This window comes from Argiope bruennichi, chromosome 3 (assembly GCF_947563725.1).
Source record: "Argiope bruennichi chromosome 3, qqArgBrue1.1, whole genome shotgun sequence".
Lineage (NCBI taxonomy): Eukaryota > Metazoa > Arthropoda > Arachnida > Araneae > Araneidae > Argiope > Argiope bruennichi.
The window spans coordinates 91,798,637-91,826,477 of record NC_079153.1 but is presented as its reverse complement, the minus strand read 5'-3'; the positions used below and the strand labels follow the sequence as shown (position 1 = coordinate 91,826,477).

Genomic DNA, 27,841 nt, shown 5'->3' with positions numbered 1-27,841 from the left:
TCGTTTATTTTTTGTATAATAGCTGATGATCCATTGTAAACATTCTGGAATCTGGCAATGTTTGTAAGATACGCTGTTATGTTGAAAGAATAAACAAGCCGATGGAATTCTAAATGGCTTGGAGTATTATTTTAGTTTCAAGAATTTAAGCTGCTCTGCAAGATATAGTTTGAAGCTTAAGAAAACGTTAGTTTCCTAGAAAGCATGCAAAAGATAGGATTCGATATACAGATTTAAAATCTATAGTATAGACAACCATCAATTTTGAGCCAAATCCAACAAGGGGATGGGCCATCTGTTGGTCTGTACTTTTAGAAATATGTGAACACGATGACTCAAAGACACAATGACTTAAATATATGAAATGTGGCATCGGATTTTGTGACTACAAGTGTAATATTATGAAACATTTTTGTTTCAGTCGGTTGGGAAAAACACGTCTAAAACAAAAAATTCGATTTGCGGATACTATTAACCAACAGTCGGGAATTACTCGCCAAAGATAACACGCGAAGTTCAATAAAAATGCTAAATTCATGCCAAAAGTTAATGTTTCGCAATTATTGGACTCCAGTGCCATTCAAGGCGTTTTCTGGCATGACAAGCCAGAAAGCGAGTATGCGAGAAAACTTTGGGAGACCAGTCCCGCTAGTTTTCTTTCAGCAACTAAATTTTTTCAACAAAATGTTAGTATACAGTGACTCAAAGAATTGAGAGTACACCTTACTTTTACTTGATAAATGCGACTTTCAATATAAATAACACATTACCGAGAAGTGCAAAAATGTTTTTATTTTGACACATAACAAATGGTTTAATTTAGAGTAAAAATAAAGAAAAATCAACGAAAAACTTCTAAATTGAAAAGTTTAGGAAGCATTTTAAATATACATACGCAGAATTTTGCCTCAAAAAAATTGAGAATACACTAATGAAATTTTTGTAATATCTAGCAAAGAAAAAAAGTGTCAATATTTAGTTGCACGCCTTTTGGCTTTAATAATGGCCTTTAAACGTCATGGTACCGATTCGACCAATGTTTGGTGGTATCTAAAGATATTTTACCCCATTCTTCTTGCAACACTTGCTTTAAATGGGTTTTGTTTCTAATTTTTTTTTTTTTGTTTTTGAACCACTTTTTAGTATGGCCCACAGATATTGAATGACATTGATGTCGAGATACTATAGTGGTGTGTGTAAATGCTGTTTACAATGAAAAAGACACCACATTTTGACGTTATGTGCATTCTGTTTGGGGTCGTTGTCCTGCTGGAAAATGAAATTTTCATCCAAACCCAATTTTTAGCACTTTTCCTTTAGATTACTGAGACCGTATAGTTCATCCAACTTGCTGCAAGAATTTCTCAAATCATAGGCAGAAGTGTAAGTGCTGAAATTGTGCGAAATGTAATTAGACAAGCTGGATATAAAAATCGAACTGTTAGAGACAAACCCTTCATCAGCTTGCAAATTCAGAAAAGCATTTGAAGTCTGCAAAAACTCATCAATTGAAGACCAATAACTTTTGGAAGAAAGCTATATTTAGTAATGAAAGAAAACTCAACAATTTTTCCAGTGACAACCATCTTGCTGTATGGAGAAAGCCATAATACTGCTTTGGATCCAAAAAATTTACGTCCGACAGTTAAACATGATGGTGACTACGTCATGATTTGAGGTTACATGGCTTCATCGGGGTAGGAAATTTGATTTTTATAGATGGCATTATAAATGATATGATTTACTTGGATATACTTCGCACAGTCTAAAGAAAAAAAACTAAAAATTTGGGTTTAGATGGAAATTTCATTTTCCAGTAGAACAACGACCTCAAACAGAATACACGTAACTTCAAAATATGGTGACTTTTTAATAGCAAATAACAGTTACACACACCACCACAGTATCCCGACATCAATGCCATTGAACATTCGTGGGCCATACTCGTAAAAGTGGTTCAAAAACACAAAATTAGAAATAAAACCCATTTAAAACAAATGGTGCAAGAAGAAGGGGGTAAAATATCTTCAGATACCACCAAAAATTGGTCAAATCGGTAGCATGACGTTTAGAGGGCATTATAAGAGCCAAAAGACATGCAATTTAATACTGGCTCTTTGTTTCTATGCGTGATATTGCAAAAATGTCATTGGTGTATTCTCAATTTTTTGAGGCAAAATTCTGCGTATGTTTATTTAAAATGTTTCTGAAACTTTTCAGTTTAGAAGTTTTTCATTGATTTTTCTTTATTTTTACTCTAAATTAAACCATTTGTTATGTGTAAAAATAAAAACATGTTTGCACTTCCCGGTAATGTGTTATTTAAATTGAAAGTCGGATTTATCAAGTAAAAGTAAGGTGTACTCTCAATTTTTTGAGCCACTGAACATATGTAGCAAAAATATCGACTTGAGATAAAAACTTCCCACATGTTAACTTCCCACAAAAATCCACATGTTATCAAAGTGCAACATAAAGTATGTTTTATTATGTCATCAAATACTTCAGATTAACGACTACAATTTACCGAATCGAAAAAATTCTTGCTGGATTTTTCAAACCCCCTTCGCCACGTTCTTCAGGTCTGTAAAAGATCTTTATCAGAAGATGATTTTTTTTTTTTTATAATTGCAGAATTTATTCAGAGACAATATATATATATATATATATATATATATATATATATATAAATGTAGAGTTATTCTTAAACATTTCACTAGTGATGTCAGCAAATTCCCTGCATTTTCAAGAGGGAAAAAAAAAAAATGGCACACTAAATATTTCAAAAAATTATCGGGTAGGAAAATGTTCTTTTAAAATTGCGTGGGAAAATATAAGAAAACGGCGTAACTTGGTAGCATTCGTGAATTCTCTTATAAAAACTAATCAATGCTTCAAGTAATCAATGTAAGAAATTTGATAATTAACTGAAAAGTTATTTAGAATGTTATTATGTTATAGTACCCATGGCACTCAATTAGTATATTTGGGAGGAAAAAAATTACCATTATGAGTATCAAATTTTTTTTCTGTGTGAAAAAAGTGCCACATAAAACAAAAATGACTTAATTTTTTAAATATATCTTCAAAACATGTATTACAAACATTATCCTATTGCTTTATTCTATTTTAATATTAATCTTTTCCGCATTTTTCGTTCCGTCTCTATAATACTTGACTTAAGCATCACCATGAGGAAGTGCTTCTATGTCTGTTTATTTTTATTTTTATTTGTATTCATTCTATTTTCACTATCGATTCCGCCAGGATGCACCTTGTATGTATATCCTTTTAATAAGCAGATTTCACTGCCTGCATCCCTAAAAAAATGAAATTAGCATTTGTAAATAGAGTATAGTCCAAGTCGTCCTGCTTTCTATTTCGAATGATTCTTATACAAAGCATAATGATCTCTGCAAACGCATCTCCTTGTATTAGATGTTCTAATACTGTGTAACAAGCTCATAATTATCGATTTCGAATTGATTCTCACAGAAAAACATAATTTCTTGTTTTATATGTTCTAATAATAAACTCATAATCAACCCACGGCTCTCTATTTTTAATTGATTCACAAATAAATATCATGATATTTCACAAACGCAAAGTACTAAGCAGGGTCAAGTCATGCTTTGATCGCCTGTAATGAAATTTATTCTTTCTATACTATTTAAAATAAAATAAATAACCTCCAACTCGTTCGCCTTTTTATATCAGAAAATACTCAAAGATTGTCAATTGCACTCTTGTTATTTTTTTTATTTCTTAAGAAATTATATTTTAAACAAACATAAATTTTAATAAGAATAACATCCATTCAAAAAGCAAAAATGCAAAGAAAAAAATAATCTGTCTATGCTAAGCTTTAATATTGAAGATTAGTTGGGAATTACAAACTAATTATGACTTGAAAAATTCAAAATAAAAAATTGTTTCTTGGTTTTTCCCAACCATTCTAAAATAGAAACATTTTCATAAATTTCATAACTTATTGTAAATATTTCACTTTTATTTTGTTTTTTCATTCCTTATCATTCGATTTGAGTCACCACTTTGCATATTAGAAGGATTCCCCCCCCCCCTTTTGTTATGTTGCTATTAAAATAAATTATCGTTGCGTTTCTTGATTACACAATTAATTCATTTGATAGTGAAGATTGTGGTCTGGGTGAAATGACTTGAAGACACATGTTGTCTTTTATGGGATTTATTGGTAACATCAACAACAAAAGGCAAATGATTATGCCAAAGTGTAGAAGGCCTAGAGAACTACACATAAAATTTCTCAAGCCGAGATAACACTCCCCCAGTACAGGAGTCCAGTTTGCTTCTACTAAAAAAAATATACTAAACAACAACAGGGAGACCACGTGATACATGATTGGCAGCTAGTTCTGCCCAGGAAGATCATGTGGTAACTGAATTCTTAACAGCTATCAAGAGACTAGATAACGATTTCAAGTGCACAAAACATTTTAGCAGATTGTGGAAGGATATATATACATTCAAGATCTTATTGCAACCCACCAAAATTGACTTGCAATTAGGGTATCAACCCTTGATTTACATAACTACTTAAAATTAATGTATTAGACCTTACAAAGAATTTCACCAGACACCAATTAAATCGATTAGATCTCAAATATTTTATTGCAGGTCAAAAGTAAAGCAGTACAACAAGATTAACACTAAGCTGTAGAAACAGGTTAAAATCTTATTCTACTAAAATAGAAAAATACACTTCCTTTCATACTATTTAGATGAATTACACAACAAAACAGGAAATAAGTAAATGTCTAAAATACACACAAGATTAAACTACCATGATTGAGATAAAAATCCTTTTTTAAATTAATCTTTTTCAAAATAGTCAGTCAGTAAATAAAGCTAATAAAATCACAGATCTTCAGACAAAACACATGATTCACAAACATCAACAAAAGAGTAAATGTTTTATTTATAATAGTAGGTCTCTTTTGCATAGACATTTTATTATAAATATGTTTGATATCACAAGCCATTTTTTGGTCACTAGTAGCACACTCAAACAAACTCCAAACAATTAAATAAACAAACTCATATGTATTAAGTATCTGTAAGAAATGTTTATAGTTTAAAAATTTTCATCAACAAAATAAATATACAGTGATTGAGCTATTCTAAAAATCACACTGATTCTACAAACACAAAGCAACAAATGTTACAACAAGGAAAATTCAGATTATTTGAATTGAAATGCCCTTATTTTAAACATTATTAAAAGCCGACAAAATTATTAAAAGTTGTTAAAATAATAATTGTTAAGTGGTAGTTCATAGATCAGTTCCAATGATTTGAAGTATAGTACAATTTAGCTTCCATAAATCAAAATTCTCAATATATTTAATTTTTGATCTTAGATTTTCAATTGATATATTCTTGAATAAAATTGTAATAACTCAAACAACAATTTTAATTTTTAATTAATTAGTATCTTATTGTAATAAAAATAAGCACTATTGATTATAATCATAAGGAGGAATATAATTTTTTTAAAAATTCACCAATTCTTACTGCAATAGAAATAGAAATTTGAAAAGATAGGAAATCAACAGCAAAAAAAGCAATAAACACATGCTGATTTGTCATGTTATTCTTAGCTTCCATTCAACAAATATCTTTCTTAACAGTGAATAAGATTTTTTTTATAATGAGTACGGTCTTAAACAGAAATCTTTAGGTGAAAAAAAAAAGTTCAGCTTAGTAAAAGACATAAAATGCAGAATGGAAAGCAAAGATACAGCAAAAAAAAAAAAAAAAAAAAAAAAAAAAAAAACATTAAATTTGAAATTTGAGAAAGTATTATTATTTGTATATTTTTCAAAAATAAATTTCTTGGAAATTTAGTTTTTTTAACTGTTCTTTAGTTCTAAAAAATTCATTACACATTATTGGATATAATGAAAAATTTAGTAGGAAAATAATGAAAAAATTTTATGTATTTCTGTACAGTGAAATTTCTATATTTGAATTTCCTTCACTGAAATTTTCAAGTTTGATAGACAGAAGTGCAATTATGTGAAAAATGAAGCTGATTTAGGAATTTTTTAAAATTTCTTTTAGATCTTGGATGGTGAAAATTCAAATAGCTACAATCAAAAATTCAACATTTGTATAGTTATATGCACATATAGGCTCCATTATTGTAGTTCATTAAATAGAAAGGTATATTAAAATTCAAGTGACAATAATAAAACTGCTTCAAGTAAGAAACACAAGCCATTATGTTTATTGTAATGCATACAACAAACAATCTAATGGAATAATGAATATCAGCTAAAAATGTTCAGTGTCATTAATAGGGCATAAAGAGAAAGATTCATAATGATATATTCATTATCATATAAATCATTTCAATGCCTTGAATATTAAGAATATTACAGACAATTATAAACTATGACATTTTAACTCAGACAAATAGTATATAATATCACCACTACTCTAAAATACAGAAAAATATTAAATAATACAACCAAACTTTCAATGGGTGCACATTCTTCATGCACATTTAAGTAGAATTTTAAAAGTAATAAAGAATCTAAAAAGTGTTCTATAAATCGAATTACGATTGAAATTTTATTAGATTAAAGAAATCATCATACTGCAACAAAAGTCCTCTTTTTATCTTTTCAACCTCAAATTTAATTCTACCACAAAATAGAAACTAAAGAAAAAAATAAAATGTAAGAATATTAAACATTTAACTTCTTAAATAAAATAAAAAATCAATTAAATCATAAGATAGAAGAAATATAAAGAAAAGATTTATGAACAATTTTATATTATTTATGCATACTAATTAAGTAAATATTTAAAACAAATTCCCAAAGATTATCTTATGTTTTAATTTAAATCTAAAATAATAAAATATTTTTTTTAATTGAACAATGCATTTAGACAGCAATACACACAACCCTTTATCAATCATAGATTTGATTGTAAAGACAGTTCACAAAATTAAGAGGAAAACAAACCCAAATATAATAAATATTTATGAATTTTTTTTAATAACCCTGCTTAGTTTCAACATTAATTAAGTTAGAATCTATTAGTAAAATTTTAAAATAATATTATAAAATGTAATAAAAAAATACTAAAATTGTAAATTTTTTTAAGAAACAAAAATATTTCACACAAATGCCTATGTCAATAAAATTTCTAAACAACCTACGTAGAATACAAACTTCCAACAAATGCAAAAATATTTTCTCATAATAATCAAATAAGAATATTCGATGCAAATAATACCTTATGATATACAGAATTTAAACAAAAGAATCTGATACATAGCTAAATGGATCTTATCCTTAAAAGAAGAAAATTAAAATTGTTATTTGTTTAAAGAACAGAGCATAAATTTCTTATTCTTCGAATTATGTAATTCCCGTCAATGGTAAACCCTTTTCAAAAACCATTATCTCCAGGTGTATAAATTCACTAAGATTAGAGTGATGAAATTATAACATATATTCACCAATTCAAATGCAATTAAAGATAAAAATCATTCAAAAATACTAAATACATAAATTTCAGATTTAATTACGTGATTACATTTATGCAGGTAAATCAATGCAGCCTCACTGCAGACAGTAAATCAAAACATAAAACAGATTATTAGAAAATAAATAATTTAATAAACTAAAACAGATTTCTTAGTGTTATTGAGATATATATATATATATATATATATATATATACTAATTGCTTGATATTATATTTTAATGGCTTAAAAATCAATTTCCAAACATTTAAAAAGAAAATTGGATTTAGAATAAAATATTTTGATAATGATAAAATAAAGCATTCAGTGTAGCTAAATACTTTTACAAAATGAACATTGTAACGCTTTATTAAAAGAAAATATTTTTATCAAAATTTAACTGATATCAGCATTTGAGTCAAAAAAAATAAATAAATCCTCAAAATACATTTAAAATTTACCTAGACATACATGATAGAACATAAAAAAAAGATAACATTTTGGTTGTTTAATAGCTATTTGTTTTGGTTGTAACATATGATACTGATCACTATACAGATGCAGTACACTTGTAACATTTCTAACTCACTAATTAATAAACCAATTAGAAAAGGCTAAAACATTGTCACTGAAACCAACATCATGCTGATTTATCAGCCTGGTGTATATCTACTTTTCTAATTGAAATCTCATCAACATTTATTTGTCAATTTAACACAGAATATCTATCACAGCAATGGGACAAATATGTTTCTTTCTTATACTTTTTAAGCAGGATAATAAAAATTTACAAAAAGAAAAAAAGTTTTTAGTCATTAAAAAAAATAACTTTAATACAAATATTTTAATGCCATAACTACAAATTCATTTTTTAAAAAAAAAATTAACTTTTAGAACCAAATAAAATTCCAAAAATACATTAACAATAAATTAATTTATTGGCATGCATATAAAAAACATTCTGAACAAACAAATTCTGTCGTATAGTAAAAAAATATTAATAATGAAGTTTAAATGTTAAAATATATATCACATAATCCAATAATTTACAAATAAGACCTTTAAAAGTGAATATTTTTATCCACATTTACTATTTTGACTTTAAAATTTGAATTTATTTAAATGTGTGAAAAATAACAATAAAGAGCCTTCACATTTGCTAGCATTTCAGTGTATCATGAAAAATCATTTTAAAATATGCTGCAGTTGATATGATTTATTTTTAATAAGAAGCCAATTCTTATTTTTCACAAAATAGCCTCTCAAATAGCAATAATTAACAAACTGTCTAATTCTAATAAATATTGTACTTTCATGATGTCAGTTTAAGAAATGGCACTTTTTGTGTGTGTGTGTGTTTTAGTAAGAATTTTTTTTTAATAATAATGTATTAAATACATATGATGATGACAAGGCACAAATAAGATGAAACAGTTTCATGTGAAATGTATACGACAAAACAAAAACAAAATAAAACTTAAAAACAACATGTTACCACATGTTAACAACTTTTTTTATGTATTGTAATACAGCTTGATCTGCTAAAACACCCATATGGTCAACATTTGGAAGTGGCTGTGAATAGACTTTCTGTTGCTGCTTCCCAGACCATCGTTTGCAGGCTTCCAAACTTCGAATATTCACTGTACCATCCCCATCACCTGTGATTAATTTTGGATTATCCGGGAAATGAGATGTGCCACGATAATCAAGCCTAGAAAAATAAATCAGGTTTTTTTAATCGCAACCTCATTAAAATTATTTACCATTACTAAGTTATATACATTTCTACAAGTAATCAATTTTCATTCAACAAAAGAATCAAATAAGAAATTTTATATGGGACAGTAAATTATTTTATTTTTTAAAAAAAAATCTATTTTCATAGAAAATCTCTATTTCATCCAAAAAAAAAAAAAATTTAATGAAACCAATGAAGACAGATATTAATTGAATTGAAATTATCTATTACATTATATAGTTTACTTGTAAACTAAGCATCAAAATTTTTTAATTTAGTCTTTTAAATTAATCAATGAAACAAAATATGCTAGTTTTCTGTATACTAATAAAAGGGTTTTAGAAAAATTCCAGATATTACAAATCTAAACATCATGGCTGCAAAATTAAAATATCAAATTATTAGTTATGTTTATTACAATGTAGAATATATCATCAGTATCTGGCTACAAATAATCCATTTGAAAAAAGAAATGAGTTTGTGATGTATTAAAATTGTATCTCTCTTACAAGGAAAAAAAAAAGCATATCAATAGATGTGCAGTATATATTGTTTATTAGTGATACATTAATTTATTTATCTTTATATTTTTCTGTATTAGTACCAGCCTTTTAAATAAAGAACTCATTTTCATTTTGTTTGTTTTGTTACCTGATCATTTTTAGCAGTATGCATAAAAATTCTTATTTGTGATAGGATAAATACATAAAATAAAAATAAAAACTAATATTTTATGTAAATAATCATTTTTATTTTAGTTTAGTTTCCAGGTTTATGTAAACTTCTGCTTGTTGACTAAAAAAATGTTAACATCCCATTCATTGAAAAAAATCAAATTGGGGTAAATTTGGAATGTCATGATTTCACAAAATAATCATAATATTTAGTCTTAAAATTTCAAAAAAAAAAAAAAAAAAAAAAAATTACATTTGTAAAAGTAAACAATACCTCAAAAACAGTAAAACATTTATCTTTAAACATATAATGAGAATGAGTTTGTACTTAGTATAAAGGCTCATGTGGAAAAAGTGAAAGCATACAAAGTTACTTGCATTTTCAGACCTTTGATTAAAATTGAAGAATTTTGAATATATTTTTAACACATTGACTATCAAAGTAAATTCCAAATTTTCAATCTAGAAGACAGTTTAGGGTGGGGCTTTTTTTTTTTTTTTTTTTTCATATTATATTACTCATACTTTAAATACAATACAGATATTGTATCATAATTAATAATGGCATGAGAAAATTTTAGTAAAGATTATTTGGGAACTCGAACACAGTTTCTAAAATTCAAACAGAGAATTTTGGATATGATGTCAAACACAGAGTTTTGGATATGATGTCAATTATGAGTTCTTATAATTGACAGGAAAACATATTCAAGTTGTATAATTTTAAAACCTGATGATTACTGTGTATTTATCATAATTGCTCTCTGCTGCTTTAAAGATATTGTATTAAAAGAGAATTTTCAATAGAACATAATCTGCTAAATATATTGTCCCCACCTTTCTTGCTTAATTCTTAATTTATGCCAAATCTTTTCTATTTTAAAAGAAATTATAGCAATATGAGTATTAAATAATATAATATCTATTATAAATTTCTAAACATATTAATCTATTTAGCACTCTATTAAAAATGATTGTATCATGCTACATTCACACACACAATGATCTACATTTCATTAAAAACATTTCAATCTGGTTTAGAGTAGTTAGCAGCATGCTTATGATAGAATAAGGTGTGATCATGGCATAGAACAAGCAATGAGTAAAATCATTAAATAATAATTATTATTAAACCTAATTATTTAGTAAGTTATGACATTCTGAACCAATAATCCAATACTCATTCTAATTAGAATGCTTTATGGTAATCCCTTGAACAAAGGTTTGGTATTTTATGGTAATCCCTTGAATATCCCATTATTATATAAAAATTACAATAATGATAAAATTTCCAAGAAACATAATAGTACAGTGTTCATGTAATTGCACATTCGTTAAAAACAGACTAATATTCAAATGCTTAAGATTGAACTGCTATGTGCCAGTGAAATATGAAATTTTACATACATTGCAAACCTGTTAGGGTTTTTCATTATAAAGACAATTAAAATAAATAAAACATACCTATCAATAGTGTTTGTAACATTAGCTCCATATAAGCAATGTATCTCTACTCCAGGGGGATTTAACCCAATATGAGCAAACGGATATGTATCCTTCACCATTTCATAGCCAACTGGAAAATCAATATCTTGAAAAAAATCATAGAAATCTCGAATAGTATAATTCTTCTTATCTGTAGTCACAAGTATTTCATCTGGTGCCCAAAACATATCAGATGGCATCATATATGCAAGACTAGGAGAAGTACGCTGTTCTTTTCGTACATTGATTTGACTTATTACAAAAACACCAAGGTTTTCACCTAAAAAAAAGTACCAAAAATATAAAATATATATATTTAGATTAAAGGAATGAATATAACAATATACATGTAAAAAGAAAAGTATCAATTACAAATGTTTAACATTAAGCTTCATGTATTAAAAATAAAATTCTTAACTGTGAATTATTTCTATCTTAAAACTTTTAAGTTAGAAAAACTAATTTCTGAAGTAAATAAAAAAAAATATTTTGTATTTACAACTGAAGTTGTAAGAAATCATTTGTTATAAATGTTTTAAAAAATATACATAGAAATACAAATAATATGATTTTGAACTTTTCATGAAAAACAGAAAAAACCAGTTTTGCAAAACTAAAAGTTAGTCTTGATAAAAAGAAAAAAATGTCTCTTAGTTCTTAATATTTTATCACCATACAGTTCTTAATATTTTATACTAAATTTCAATCTTTTCAAGGTTCAAAATTAATTAATTTATTATTGAAAATACAGAATAATCTAACTTTAAAAAGCATATATTCGGTTTAATGTGTTTCACCAAAGTTATTTAATTAGTGTGCAGTCTACTTTTTATTTTCCCTAAATGCTAACTAAAATTTTCCCTAATGCTATTATGCTAACAGAAATGGCATTAAAAACTAGATTGATTTTTATCCAGATTTTAATAACTCAAATAATACCATTACTACATTAACTTACCCTCAACTTTTTTTTTCACTGACTTCTTTAAAATTATGAAATGTGTGGACCATATATCACAATATCTCCAACCTTATGAAACATGTATGAGAGATTATAGAGCCAATAATAAGAAAATGATTAAAATTCTTGGAATCATTTTCTTTCAGCTGACTAGCAAAAGACTGCTAATAGTTCATCTTAGGTAACATCACTATTCCAACATTTAAGACAATGAACAAACTGGTTCTTTGTTGTTGTTATGTTCTTCACTAGATATCTTAAATGTTTAAATTTAAAATTTTCTTTAAAATTTTCCTTTTATAAATATGAATATCTATATTTTACATTAAAACTTTCAATAATAGTGTATTTTAAAGCTGCCTAAAAATTACTTTCAATGTTTAACTTTCATAATTATAATCATTTAAGTAGAAGATACTGCCTGGTAAATTTAAACAGCATAGATAAGTGTAATACAAAAAACAGCACTTTTTAACTTTGTTATGAGGGAAGGGATACGGGAGAGTTCTGTGATTAATAGCTGATTAAATATTTTTTCTTTATTTAAATATTAAATAAACTAATATTTTTACCTGCTGCAAATGTTTTCATGGCTTTTACTGCACCACCCCAAGCACCTGCTAATGAAACCAAAGCTTTGACATACTTATCCTTCCAAGCTTGTGATTGTTGATTGAAAAAATAACTCATTAGAGGACAACCCATACTATGACAAACAAAAGTTATTTTAGTTTGCTGATTCAGTTCATAGGTTTCTTCAGTCAAATTCTTCACAGAATTAAAATATTCAGATAATTCATCTGGAAAAAAAATCAATGGAATTAAATTTCTAACAGTCATTTATTTTAAATGCAAATTTAATGATGTTGCAAGTATTGTTTATTTAACTTTGATATTAAAAGTCAAAAAATAAATCTACCGTATTTGCCTTTTTATATCTATTGAATAATATTTTATATTTACTTTATTCATATGTTTTAAATACTAAAAATTATACTGTGACTTCAATATCACAAATTTAAATGATATTAAGCATATAGCATCTTGCTATATCAATTCATAAAGCATAAACTATATGTATATTGCTTTTTCTTCAATTTTCATACAAATAATAGACAAGTTCAAAAAGAAATTTCTATGCTTCAGTTATGAAAAAGAATCCAAAAAATCAACATAACATATTGATTTAAAAGAATTTTAAATATGAGCATTAACAGCACATATATGGCATATAACATTTTTATTGATAAAACAAATAAGGTTAGGCAAGCCATTAATTAAAGTCTCAAGCACCAGAATTAATACTTTGATAAAGTAAAATGATATTTTTTTTGAAGTGAAAATAAATCTGATAGGATAAAAAAACACTGTAAAACTAAACATCATTCAACTGAAAAGGCATAATGAGTTATCCACTTTCATATAAATATTTTAAGAAAGTTTATTAACAAAAATATAAATAAATATTTTTTTTAGAAAACAACTAAATTAAATTTAAATGTTCTTGAAATCCGTCTATTAAAAATAAATTTTCCCCCCTTTATTTCACATTAAAATTTGAAATATGATAATAAACTGTTTAACTGGAACCTTTTATTCAAATTTGTCAGTAATATAAATTTTTATCTGATTGTTTTAATAGCAAAATATTAAAATAGCCTTTGTGATTCAAAATGATTTTGGTTCATTTGAAATAAAAACCTAAAAGTTTTAAAGAATTTATTCCATTTCTGAATAATTTTATAGTTAGTCATATATATCTGTACTCTATGTTAGTGATTATAAATGAGTATTTTAAGGCTCTTAATTCATTCAAAGACTAGTGTACAATGCAATCAGTACTTTAAAAAAATTAAGAGCTTTTTTTAACTTATTAGATGTTAATTGTTCTGTTCATTTTCAAAGTTTCATTGCAAAACTGATGCATTCAAAATGCACTACACTATTTGATTATAGAAATTATTTTCAAAAATAGATTGATAAATTATAATTATTTACTGTATGTTTATCAAGTACTTACAATTTATCACAACAATTAAGCACCAAAAATTTTACTTCTACAACTATTTTAACTTAATAATTTAAATATTTTTAGTTATATTTCATCTGCGACATTTATTATTATTATTTGATTTTTTTTCTTTTTCATATTTTTTTTATCCCATCAGCTTTCAATTAGCCAAGACCACAAAACAGAGAAACAAAAAAGACAGTGAAAAGGATATTAATGAATCTGTCAATAACTCCCATCAGCTTTCAATTAGCCAAGACCACAAAACAGAGAAACAAAAAAGACAGTGAAAAGGATATTAATGAATCTGTCAATAACTCAATAAAATAAAAATAACTCATACAAATTAAAAATTATTAAAGCTTTAATTATATTGACAGAAAATTTTCAATACAATAATTTAAAGAATCACATTTTAAGTTATACTCAGTTTGTACTTACTTGGTCCTTTTCTAAAATCATACGGTGCACCTCTTACATCAATACCACTTCTATAACCTTCAGTGACTAGTAATTGAATAATATTTATAAAATATGAACCTAAAAGAGAATATCCTAATTAGGATAATTTATTAATAACCAATTTTAAGATATATATAAGATGTTTACATATAAATAGATATATGCAAAAAAAAATTGTATATGGTAAAAAATGAGAACTATTTTAATTAAATCCAATTTTTTGAATTGCATCTTAAAATATTTATGTATTTTTTATACATTGTATATACTAAAAAATACTGAATTCAATTTTCAGAATATTTAACAAATATTTTGGAGCAACATAGAGCAATATATGTAGCAATAACAGTCTTTAATTCATTATTTTTTTCAAATTATTGGTATTTAACAAACAAAATCATAAAATAAAATCATTAAAATAAATATCAATAAACTTAAATATATTTCTATATATGTTCTAATAAAACATATCTATAAATGACCCATCAAATTACACAGAACATTATAATCCAATTTTATAATGTGTTAAAATGTCCACAATTGCCTTTAATTCATAATTTTTTAATATTTGACAGCTTAGATGACTGATCTATTAAACTTTTCTCAGCCATAATTCAAAAAATATATTATGTGATTTCTTTGATCATTTACAGATTCCAATGATATTTTCAAGGATAACAAACTATGCCTATTAAGGAGGAATGTGCCTTACATATGGTGAAATTCCGAAGCCAAACAGAAAATGAATTGTGAATAAAATATAATTTGATCATTATTAATTTGTAAATGCCAACTTTGGAAATGTGGCTGTACCTAGCAGAAGTCACAAGCATGCACTAACATACATACACAGAAACAGACTTGTGCAAAAATTTTGAATTATATTACATTTGAATTACATATTTTAAGTAATCACAAAATACAATATTAAAAAGAGAATTAGAAATAATTATATAATATTTTTCTGAAACAAGGAATGTAGGAAAAGAATATGAAAAATTATACATCATAATCCTAGAAAACTCTATACTTCAAGAGTATGTATTACAGAAAATATTATTTAATACTTATTAAAAGACTGAATAAATATCTCCTGAACTCTATCTTTTCCAAGACATTTTGTATTACCATAAACAATAAAATATATAAATTTGCTAGAAATGACTTCTAGTACCATCATGACTTAATATTAAAAAAAAAAAAAAAAAATCTTCCTGCAGAAATTTTAATCGAATCTATAGTTTCATAGCTTGCAGAAATTTTTTTAAAAATCCATACAATAATCTAATGAAACAAAGATTAATAATGAGAAGATTGAACTATGTAAATGTACATGTGTACATGTGTGTATTTTTTTTTTTTTTCTCACTGCTTTAATCAAGGAGAATTTTGTAGATATATGAATACCAGTTAGATAAAGCAACTACAGAATAGAAAATCACCTAATACATATGTTTACTTAGGATTGCAATGGGTAATCATAAACCTTACTATTCAGATGAAATATGCAAAATAGACAAAAATAACTTACTAGGTGAAATTTGACTAGGGTCCAACCAATCCACACTAGTTGTGTTTCCAAAACCAGGGACTCGAATAGTAACTCCAGGAGCATTTGAAGTTGTTCTTGTTTCATTATCATATACCAATCTGAATGGAAGAAAGAAATATCATCAACTTCTGAACAGTTACCAATTCAAAAAATTATGCCCTAATAATATCCCATCATAAATGTACTTCACAAAGTACATAAATAATGGGTTATCATCTGAATAAAAGCATTTATATTGTTGGTAAGAATATTTAAATGCCCTACTAAAATTATCTAAAGAATCAAAGCTACAAAAATACATTTTATAAACAGATAAAGTGATGGACTTAATTTCAATTATTCTTATATTCTGAAAAAAATGTTTCACTGCATAAAATAAATTACTAATGAGATTTTTAATTCAGATTTAAAATTTTCCATATTTATTAACAAATCATTATTTAAACATCAATTCTTAAAGTCATTTTCTTCACTTTATTATTTCATCAAAATTAAAAACAACATGTATTTAGCGTTTTTCAATTTTAAAATGGTTATTGCTGAAATTAGCAGATCCTGCTAATATCAATAAATGTCAATAATTTATGCTCAGAATAAATTTATGTTCTCACAATAATCACAATTGTTTTGAAATATTACCAAAAAAAAAGTCCAATCTTTTATAGTTAAAAGAATAAAAAACTTTATTATTCTTTTATAAGCATATTTGTAATGCATATTAATTTGTTAACATTCAGCATCCTATTTATAAGACAACTGATTATATATCATATCCATTCCATAATTGAATTTCTTTTTTGCTTTGTCTAAGAAATCAAGTATTTTTAAATTCCTATACAGCTTTCAACTGGCATAAGCCATCATTAGCCGGATTTTGATACGCAAGTGTCATCATCTTGACATTTTTTTTGTTTTGTTTTCAATTTATTTTTGAAGTAATATAAGGAATTTGAAAATAATCCTTTTTTCCTAATATTTTATTATATTTTAAAAATATTTTAACATATATAAAAAGAAAATCTAAACTCTATTTTAAAATGTCTTCTCTTACATATAAGCTTCCTAAAATGATTTTTTACAAGCTTTTTAATATTTTTTCTAAAATAGATTTTATTTATTTTCCAGAATATTACTTTACATCACAGTTTTCTTAATTTGGTATTTAGCATAATTTAAAAGAAATTTATAAAAGTATTTATATTCGAAATTCAGTAGAGTATTAATATACAGGATCAAGATATTAAAAAAATGATAAATTTTAGAACGTAATAAATAACATATATATATAGATAGATAGATAGATAGATAGATAGATAGATATAGATATACTTAAATAATTATTTTACGCAGTTTTGAATTTTCTCAAAGATATTATTAATATCATGATTTTAAGATTCTGCAACAAGTAAATTCTTTCATCACAACCATTTTAAAAGTGAATAGCTATTAACTATGACTAAAGAAGTGTCATGAAAATTTTTAACGTATTTAAAAGTTAAAATGACTCATGTTAAATACGCTTGAGAAATGCAAAAGACAAGGTCATATCTGTGACAAATTATTTTTTAAACTAACAGGGGTGTTTGTAGGACCCCAAAAAATCCCCTGAAACTTTTACGGACTTACTACCGACATTTTGGAGTTTCGAGAAGGGGGGGGGGAGAAATGAAAAATTACAATTATGAAGTATTGAATGACCTAATTATAAAAGTTCAACGAATTACTTTTTTTGCAAAATTAAGACCTTTGAACCCAGGTCACGTGATCGCACATCTGGTCGAAGTCTCTCCCCTTTTTTTTCTGCCGCGCCTACTTGCCGAAAAGAATCCAGAAGAGAATGTCCGAGAACCGGGGGAATGAGTCATAACTCGCAATAAGGAAAGAACAAAAAAGAAGTTTTTTCCCCCTTTTCACGCATTATCACTGCCTTTGGAGAAAGAAAGGAAAAGTTTTCACCACACACACTGACCTTGCGTTTTCTGCTTTCAAAGCAAACAAAATTACCCAGATCAAAATAAATAATTCATTATTATTCCTACTTCCTTTTGAATGACGATCCCTGGAATTTCCGGGTATCGAAGTTCAAAATCCCCGGAATTTCCGGGTATCGAAGTTCAAAATCCCCGGAGAACAAACACCCCTGAACTAATGAAAAAGTAAAATTTCTACTCTTCAACTCCTAATAAAAAAATCATTTTCATCTTCTGTGTTATTATATACCTCAGTTTTTATCAGGAAGAGCAAAAGTGGAGAGCTTTGAATCAGTTTTAACATATCATGTGCAATACTACTACAAAACATATATAACAATCCAAATTCTTCTCTTCTCCTGAAATTGTTTTTAAAGTACATTTAATTTTCATTTCAATTACATAATTTATTTTTTAATGTTGCATAAAATTATTTTAAAAATACTTTTTTAAATAATACAATTAAAATTCTTGAAGTTTTCATACCCTCAAATATATTATAAAATAATGCTAGTTGTGGCTTGTATTCTAAATTTTTCTATTAATTTTATTATATAAATCTCAAATTCCATTGAAAAAATCTTGTTTTTCATTAAATTCTGCATACATAACTAAGAAAAATAAATTTTAAAAATAATATGAAACAAAAATTTTTTGTATATTTAATAATCCATAATGAATATTTTCCAAAAGAAATCAACTAAATCTCATTATAGGATGCCAAATAATAAAAATTTCTCATTTATCTCACTCTCTCTATATATATAATGATATTTGAAATATCTAATCTCCAGCATTCATTAATTTCATTAATTGTATATAATTAATTTCATTTGTTTCATAAATAGATCAGAATACAAATTTGCCATGATTTTCAAGAGAAGGATAATTAAACTGTTGAAAAAAACAAATTAATTTCAACAATTATTATTAGCAATTTGACAGCAATTAGAGTTAAGTTGAAAATTTTTTGTATGCACAATTTAGGTTCGACACAAATATGACAGTCAAGAAACTGTAGAAAAGTAAACTGAAGAAGTATTTTTGTTAGAAGTGTTTTGTTTGTAGTTTGTTTCTTAATAAAAGTAGAACAGGTCTTAGATCGAATTATTAGTAAAGAAATACACTTTTCATATCATTATGTTGGTGTCTAGAGAATCAGATACATATTTTGATTGCTGCCACAGTAAAACAGAAGTGATAAGAAAACTAGATGCTAGTAATCAGATTTGAAATTAATGTTTTCTGTAGCCTATTATCTTTTCTGTTTTTTTTAATGAGTTAGACTAATATAAAAAAAAACTGTACAAAAAAAATCCAACAAACATTAGGTGAAAATACAAAAAAAATTTGTTTATTGTTACATGAATAAACTGGTAATATATTTTGTTTTACCGTCTAAAATAATTTCCAACAAATGAACACATGAAAGTAAAAATATCTAAGAAACACAATGTATGTAAGTGAAAAAAAAAAATGTTAAAACTTCTAAGAAATATAACCAAGATTTACATTCAATGAAGCATTTAAATTTGGGGAAGGGGCAGAATTCAACACAATGGAATAAGAATACAATGCCTTTTATAATGACACATCTATAAATAACACCAAAAAGTTTTTTAATATGTTAAGATTCACAAATATTAATGAATATATTACTTACCTCATATTATCAACCCAACAATCTACAACATAAGGAACCAGAAGTTCAAGATTCAACCACAAATTAAAAAAAGTATCTGTCTTTTTATTGCAAAAATAATGTACTGTCTCTGGCTTATCCAATTTGGCTTCCATCTGACTTCCTCCATCACCAGGAACTATAAAAAAAAACTTTTTAATTAAAATTATATATGGACAATAAAAGTTAATCATTATAAAAAATAAAACTATTAAAATTAAAAACTATTTAAACTATTTAAAATTAAAAAAAAAAAATTTTAATAACCCATATTAACAAAATTTTATAGTTGTCAAAACTGTTTTTTTTCCCTCAAAACCATGAAAATATTTATATCACAAAATAATAATAAAGGTATACATTTTGTAGCTTAAAACAATGCCATATGATAAAAATATTTATTATGTAATACAAAATAATAAGAGCAATTAATAAAAGAATAGCATTATCTTCAAACAGAAAAGTTTGTAAGTCTAAGAAATATCAAATGCATAACATAAAGTATTTAACTCAAACATCTGAAAATTTTTGTGTAATAAGTTTTCATCCTTTTTAAAATAATAAGAATCAATTTTCAATGTTATTTACCAGCTTTTTGAATACAATTTCTTTTTTTCTACAGTTATAAGATACAGTTATTATGATATTCAATTTACGAAATATATTTATCAATAATGATAAAATTTCATAATGTATTTTTCAAGAAAATAATTGTTTATACATTAAATGTTTTCATGATTTTTTTAAAATTTCCAACACACATAGATGATTAAATCGGACTATTTTTTTTTTAAATATTTAACATTTTAATATTAAAGAAATTGAAATTCTTTCACCCAAAACTAAACAGACTTTTTAGATAAGCTGGGACAGGTCCAAATTACATAAATTTGCCTTGGAATAAAAGCAGAATAGATTTTAAATAAATGACTTGAATTATTTATTTAAGAGTGAATAGTTCATATTTAATTTTGAAAAAGGAAATTAGATTTATGTTTTTAAAAAGTAAGTTATCATAAACAGAATAAGGTCACACAAATATGACAAACCTAAATTTTTCAACCTTAAAAAAAATTCAGTAAAAATACCAACAAAAGCTATATTATTAGTTCTCGAGTACAATTTTTTATTATTTAATATGTGACTTTGTAATCATACCTTTTCCTAATATCGTTCTTTCTTTTTCTCCCTCTTATGATTACAAGTTTGAAATTTCTTGATTGAAATTCAGAAAATGTGATAACTTATTACATAGTTATGTGCAGTTTTGTCATTTATGTAAGCATAATTTAAATTTTATATCAAATAAAGTAATTAATGATAATTCTCTACCTAGTGCAACTAATTCATGCTCTACAGCACAAAAGAAGTTCTCCTCAAAATCAGTTTGGAATTTTTAAAGTAAAATTATTTATATATGAAATCTAATACATTTCTGTGCCAAGCTAACAGCATTAAGTGGCATTAAAGAAAAGAATCACCTCCTATAAGAAATCACCTAATCTGCTTGTAGGTTGTAATAAAATGTTGCCTAAGTCTCCTAAAGTCAGATTAATAAAGCATAAAATTAGTAATAAAAACTTAAATAGTTCAAAAGAATTTCACAAGTAAAAGACATAAATAGTACTGGTAAATATTTACATATATATCTTAAATTTAATATTCTTAAATGCATAAAAGAAATGAGATGCTTCATACAAATACTTTTAATTTTCAAAAAAATATGGCCAACTTAACAAGCAAACATTCCATTTTTCTATGGTAATTTTAAATATTAAATCTGACCTAAAACTTTAATATTTTGCTAATACACTTGATACAAAATCAGCAAATAAATTTTTAAAATAATCTCATATAAAAGATTAGAATATCTGAGATTAAAAAACAAGATTAAAACATATTTTTAATTAGAAAATTTCTTAATGTATAAAATACGTAATCAACACACATTTATACAAAATATTAGGTTCAAAAAAATTTTAATGCAACTTTAAAAAAAGGGGGAACATTTCATTCTTTTACAAGCTCCTTGAAAAAACCAATATTCATTTTAAAATACATTTTTCGTTCATAAATTTAAAATCACGATTTTCATTTATAAATTCTCAACAACAAATAATGATTTTATTAAATCAACATTATAAAAATTACATTCTTCTGATTTTTTATAATCCATTTTTTTTAACTATTCTATATAATACCAATCTGAAGTGCATTTCAAATAAACATTTAACTAATAAAGAAATAGTGGTAACAACTGGTATATATTTGTTCACAATTCAAAAATATTTTATTTCTACCAAAAATTGAAATTACTCACCTAGTATCACAGGACTGTGCTTTATAACTTGCCTTTTCTGCAACTTATAGGCAAAATCAGATGATGGAAAACTTAGAAACAGCGTAATCAAAAACGCTGAAAATATCGATACACCACAACGGAACATTTGGTAGAGCTATAACAAAAATGCGGAATACCCAGATTCTTTGATAAATTTCTAATCGTTTCTGCTTAAATATACACACTTTCACACACGTGAAGAGATAAAAGGTCTTCGATTCTCTTTAACTCTCCTAGGAGAGAAAGAGAAAGGCTTCTTTTTCAAACGATGTCACGTGAGGTATAATCGCGCGATTTTGCGTAGACTCTTTACCTAGGGTAATCGAAATAATGTTCAAGGAGGAACAATCTTACAGATGTTACAATAATCTATAAATAATTATTGCTGACTTAATTTTTATTTGTTCAGGAACGGAGAGTTGGAAATTGTACGTGCCCTTTAAGTGCTATATTAAGCATAAACGCACGCGAAACTTCGGCGAAAGCGTAAATAAATAAAAGCTTATTTACTACCAGTTGCCATTACAATTTACAAAATATTTTACGAGTTGTGCAATAGTATGATTGAAGGCAATGTGGTGAAGATCTAATTATATTTATTCCCAGCCAAAAAGACCAAATTAATAAAAAGCTTTAAAAAAAAAGGAAGCAAAGTAAATTTAACATGAAGAGTTTTTTTAAACTTTCAAATGATTAATAATATAAAATATCAGTCAGTAAACGGCTTGTCAGTTCGAGCTCTGATGCATAGCAAGCCAAAAGCAGATCACCAAGTTAATCTTTCGTTCCTTTCTCCAAGATTTGAAATTTATTGATGATGTGACGGCATACAGAAAGAAAATTTTCAAATAACAAGGTATTTTAGTTTCTCAATGGCCATGTCTTTCCATGAAATGATTTCATCCACATTTCTTAACTCGAATCTAATTAAGGAAACAAATCTAAATTAACTAGAATTATATTGAAGAAAATTTCATTTCTTTGAAAAAAAATAAATAAACATAATCAAGACAATCTATAAATTTAAAAAAATCCGTTTTAAATTGCTCAAAATTAATTTCTGACATTTTTTTCTTCAGTTGCAATTTAAAAGGAGGAATCAGGCTCATGACAAGTGAAAAAAATTAAACTATTTTTACAAAAACTGAAAATTATTTCACTGAATGTAGGAAAAAGGCAATGCAAAAGATATAATATATTCATTATGATTCCGTATTTCATTCAGAAAAGAATCTTTGTCTTTTGTTGTTGATACTTTATAATTCAGACTGTTAGACCTAGAAAACAATGAAATGCAGTGCAGATATATTTTGAAGTGTGCATCAATTGAACATTAAAAATATTTTAAGTTTCTTTTACAATAAATTATTTCATTGTTGAATTATATCTTAAAATAATTTGTAAAGAGTGCTGTGATTTTCGGAAGTTGATACAAATAATTGAAAATGTTCCTGGTTTGTCTTTATCTTATAAGCAAAATTCATTGATAATTTTCCTTATCTGAAGCTTCTTACAAAGAATATAATTTCTAACAATTTTTCTTAATAATATTTTTTTAAATCATTACAGCAATCTGGACCTAAATGTGATTTTAAAATTTCATAAGTTAATAGGCTGATAGTAAAGTAACATATAATACCAGAGATAATTTACGTTTTAATTATTACAACACTATCTCATATAATGTTCTTTGTATCCAGAGCTCATTACTATCTTTGAATAATTTACTATTGTTTGTAATGGGATTAGAAAAAATTTTTCGATGCAAACAGGAGATGTAAGATTCTGAATTTTGAAAATAATAATTATTATTATTATAAAATGCTAATTGCCTTTGGTGACTAGCTGTTTTGCCAAGATTAATACTTTCTGAATCTTTAATTAAGCATTTTATATAGTTCGCGCTCAATAATTTCTGAGCAAAGTGTTTTTAAATTTCGAATTTCGACAGACATGGAACTTACACTTTTGAAACCTTGAACTGTGTTAGTTTTCATCATATTACAGCCTGAATAATTTTCTGTCATTTCATATAACATTCGAAATTTAAATTTTACCTATAATTACAAAAAAAATTAAAAAATTTTTTAAAATCATGTCTTAAACAAAAGCATTACTAACGTAAGGAAATAAGCTATATATTCGTATCTTCAATAACAACAATGTAAGGAAAAAAATCCAAGATGAAATATTTGCAGCAACAATGAAAAAATTGTAAGTTTCATTTGATCAGAGAACCCTTTATAAATTATTTTAAGATATGTCTTCTTATGTCTCTTTCACCTTTTTCATTTTATCTAAAAATTGCAATCTTAAACCTAAAAACATGCTTTAACTTCGGTGACTTTTAAGAATTCCATAAGCAAGAAAAATTAGTAATAAGTTAATTTCCAATTATTGATTTCTATTTTCTGTCTTGACTTTTTCTCTTAAAGAACGATTGTCTTTCGGAGAGGCAACAAAGCATAGAAAATTCAGAATTAAAAGGTATTTGATTCTGCAAAAATTGTTAATTATTTAAATATTTTTGGGACTGATTTTTAATTAAACTTTTTTGAATACAAATGTCCACATAATTTTGAATAAGAATTGCGTCAAAAAGTGGGAAAACAACAACAAAAATAATTCTTTCTTAAAATGTCTAAAAGTCTTTACTTTTAATTTTCTTCAAGTCTAAAGAATTAATCTCGTTTTGAAAGAAAATAGTAAGGAATTAAATAACTATATTGAAATGAAATGATTATTTTATTTAAATAAAGATCTTATGAAAAGAATATTTTTTAAAAAAATTTAATAATATTTTTTTTTTTTTTTTTATTTTATCGAGATTCTTTTGAAAGGAATGTTTTTCTGATTGTTTTGGTTTGTAACGATAATTCTTTTTTTCTAGGATACAATGTAAATTTTCGTTTTCTAATTCTTAATGATCGAAGTCACATGAGACACGTTAAATGAGCCAGCAAATTTAATTTTAAAATCCCTGGTGCCCCCTATACAAAAAAAATATGACCTTACAATATAGCATAAGATAATGCTCAGGTAAATGATACGTAATTTCTACTTCAATATTAGTTTTTAAATATTTCATTTTTTTAACAAATTTATCATCAATATAAAAAACAATAATTTTAAAATTCAATTGATATTAATCATTACAGAAATGTATAAAAATTGCCTTCTATTTAAAAATTTTAAAAAAAAATTATATCTTTACAGTAAGGAAGTATGATACATCATATTTTGCTGCATTTCTTTTTAACTATGGTTAACTTCTTCGTTCATTGTTAGTTCCTCAAAGTTGTAAATGTTAAGAATAACGAACGAGAGCAAAAAATTTAAATAATTGCAGGGGTTCTAAGCATTAGCTTATTTTGCCTTATTGTTTATTCATTCTGGTCAAGTGAATGTAGATATCTTAGATTTCTGTCCTATGAAGCGCCATGCAGACAAAACATTATTTCGATAACAGCACTTTTTAAGTCAAATATGATAGGAGGCGAAAAAATATCATGCACCGAAAATTATTTCGCAAAGTCAAACGGCTAATAATGACTGGGAACGAAAGATGCTAATGTTTCAGGCCCCATATTCTTTGGCTACACAACAGCTGAGAACAACAGCAAGTCATGGAAAAAGCAGTCAAACAAGTGAATTATTTTCAGTGGCGTAGTAAGAAATCTTCAATTGCTTTGCAATTCATTATATGAATGTCTTAGTATTCTTGGCGCCATTTGCAGTTTCTTTGCTTATTTCTCTCTTGCTACGCTACTAATAGTTTCTGAAATTAAATTGTCAATTCTATTAAATATTTCTATTGTTTAGTATAATAATCACAAGAATTAATATTATGATACATATGCAATTTCACAGTAGTAGTAAAATTCTTGAAAAATTAACCAAAATTATTTATTAAAATGTATTTTTTACTTTCATATAAAATAATTTATTATTATAATAGGTTATGCGAAATAATAAATTTAAAATAAAAATAATGTTAAATATTTTTATTTTGTGTTATATTTTTGGAATATAACATGATCTGTTAAATGAATAAATAATATTCCAACATATTATATCATTAATTAATTAACTGTAAATTTACTAATTGTTTTGAAATTTCTATATAAATACAAACTTCTTTTGCCTAACATTTTACAAATCATAGAATCAGTATTTTTTTTTTTTTTTTACAAATGTATTTATTTGATAATAAGGCTAATATTTTTTTTTTTGATCGATCTCCTCCCTCTCCCTTGCAGACTTGCATTGCTGCCCTAGTCTGATTAATCGTAAACCCGCAGATGATAATGGAAGTATATCTGTAATATAAAAGAAAACAACACAAGAAACTTTCATGTAATCATCTTTTGCAACATACTTACTCGTCGACTTATGATCTATGCGACTACAAATTAAATTTGAAATTAAACCAAAACTAAGAAAACTTCATTTTTGTTAACTATTTAAATATCCGAATAGGGTATGTTTTCAATTCATTCGGATAATCGGAATTCTGTTGTTGTATTAAATCATACAAAAATCTAAGTGTTTTTAATATATAAACTTATAGATAGTGCATGTTATAAATAATCATTGTATTTTTTTTTCTCATACGTAATAATATTGCTTATCATGATATTTTATCTCTATGGCACTTGACAAGATCAATAGTTTCAAAAAGTTAAGACATAGGAAATCAAAATAGTATTATAAAACAGACACAAGAAACATAATAATCATGATAATATTTATCTATCAAGTGCAAAAAATGACTTATCTTTGATATACATAACTTATCTCTTCTGTGTGTTTATTATTTTCGTCGTGCATTTGACATCAAAAATTGTTCATTCAGATGATAAAACGAATTACAACTCATCTATCTTACCTTGATTTTTTTTTTATAGTCTGTAGTTTTATAGAAAGACGAATTTTGAATGAAAAAAAAATCTTGATGGCCTTCAAAATATCTCATCTGCAGTTCGGCAGAAAATTCAGTATTTGAAGACTTTTCGTTTTGGGGGGAGAAAATGGTATGTTCTTTCCACAACTCGAAGTGTAAATGTGAGAAGTAAACAAGAATTGCATCAAACTATGACGACAGAATTTCGAATAGAAGAAATAAAAAGAAAAAAAGTGTAGAGATATTAAAAAGCATGACGCAATGAAAAACGCTTTAAGATTTGTTTAAACAAAACAAATGTTGCATAATCCATCCATTTTTTTCTTTTTATTAGCCAGAAGATGGTAATGAAAACGTTTTATATGATCAATAAATAAACAGAAAACATTTAAAAGTTTAAGCTTCATTTTATTTACTTTTTTTTTGCTTGAATTAAAATTATGATTTGTTTGCTTTGAAAATTAGCATGATTTTTTTTTGTTGTTGTTGACTATAGATTAAATAAAGCTTAAACATTCGTAAAATATTTTTTTCGGTATCA

The 27,841-nt window shown here is 25.6% G+C and overlaps 1 protein-coding gene across 2 annotated transcripts; it reads right to left on the bottom strand.

Moving 5' to 3' along the window:
- Window positions 1-8,399: 8,399 nt before the first annotated feature.
- LOC129963114 (phospholipase A2 group XV-like) lies at window positions 8,400-22,915 on the bottom strand. 2 transcript variants are annotated; one of them, XM_056077190.1, is made up of 7 exons: window positions 22,377-22,915; window positions 20,039-20,195; window positions 16,385-16,503; window positions 14,833-14,946; window positions 12,953-13,180; window positions 11,399-11,699; window positions 8,400-9,233 (listed from the first exon to the last, which is right to left on the bottom strand). In XM_056077190.1, the coding sequence occupies exons 1-7, from the start codon at window positions 22,501-22,503 to the stop codon at window positions 9,011-9,013; spliced, it is 1,269 nt and encodes a 422-aa protein (XP_055933165.1). In that variant the 5' UTR covers window positions 22,504-22,915; the 3' UTR covers window positions 8,400-9,010. The 2 variants fall into 2 exon arrangements, with proteins under 2 accessions (XP_055933165.1, XP_055933166.1); XM_056077191.1 differs by having other exon boundaries at window positions 14,833-14,931; window positions 22,377-22,911.
- Between the last annotated feature and the right edge of the window lie 4,926 nt (window positions 22,916-27,841).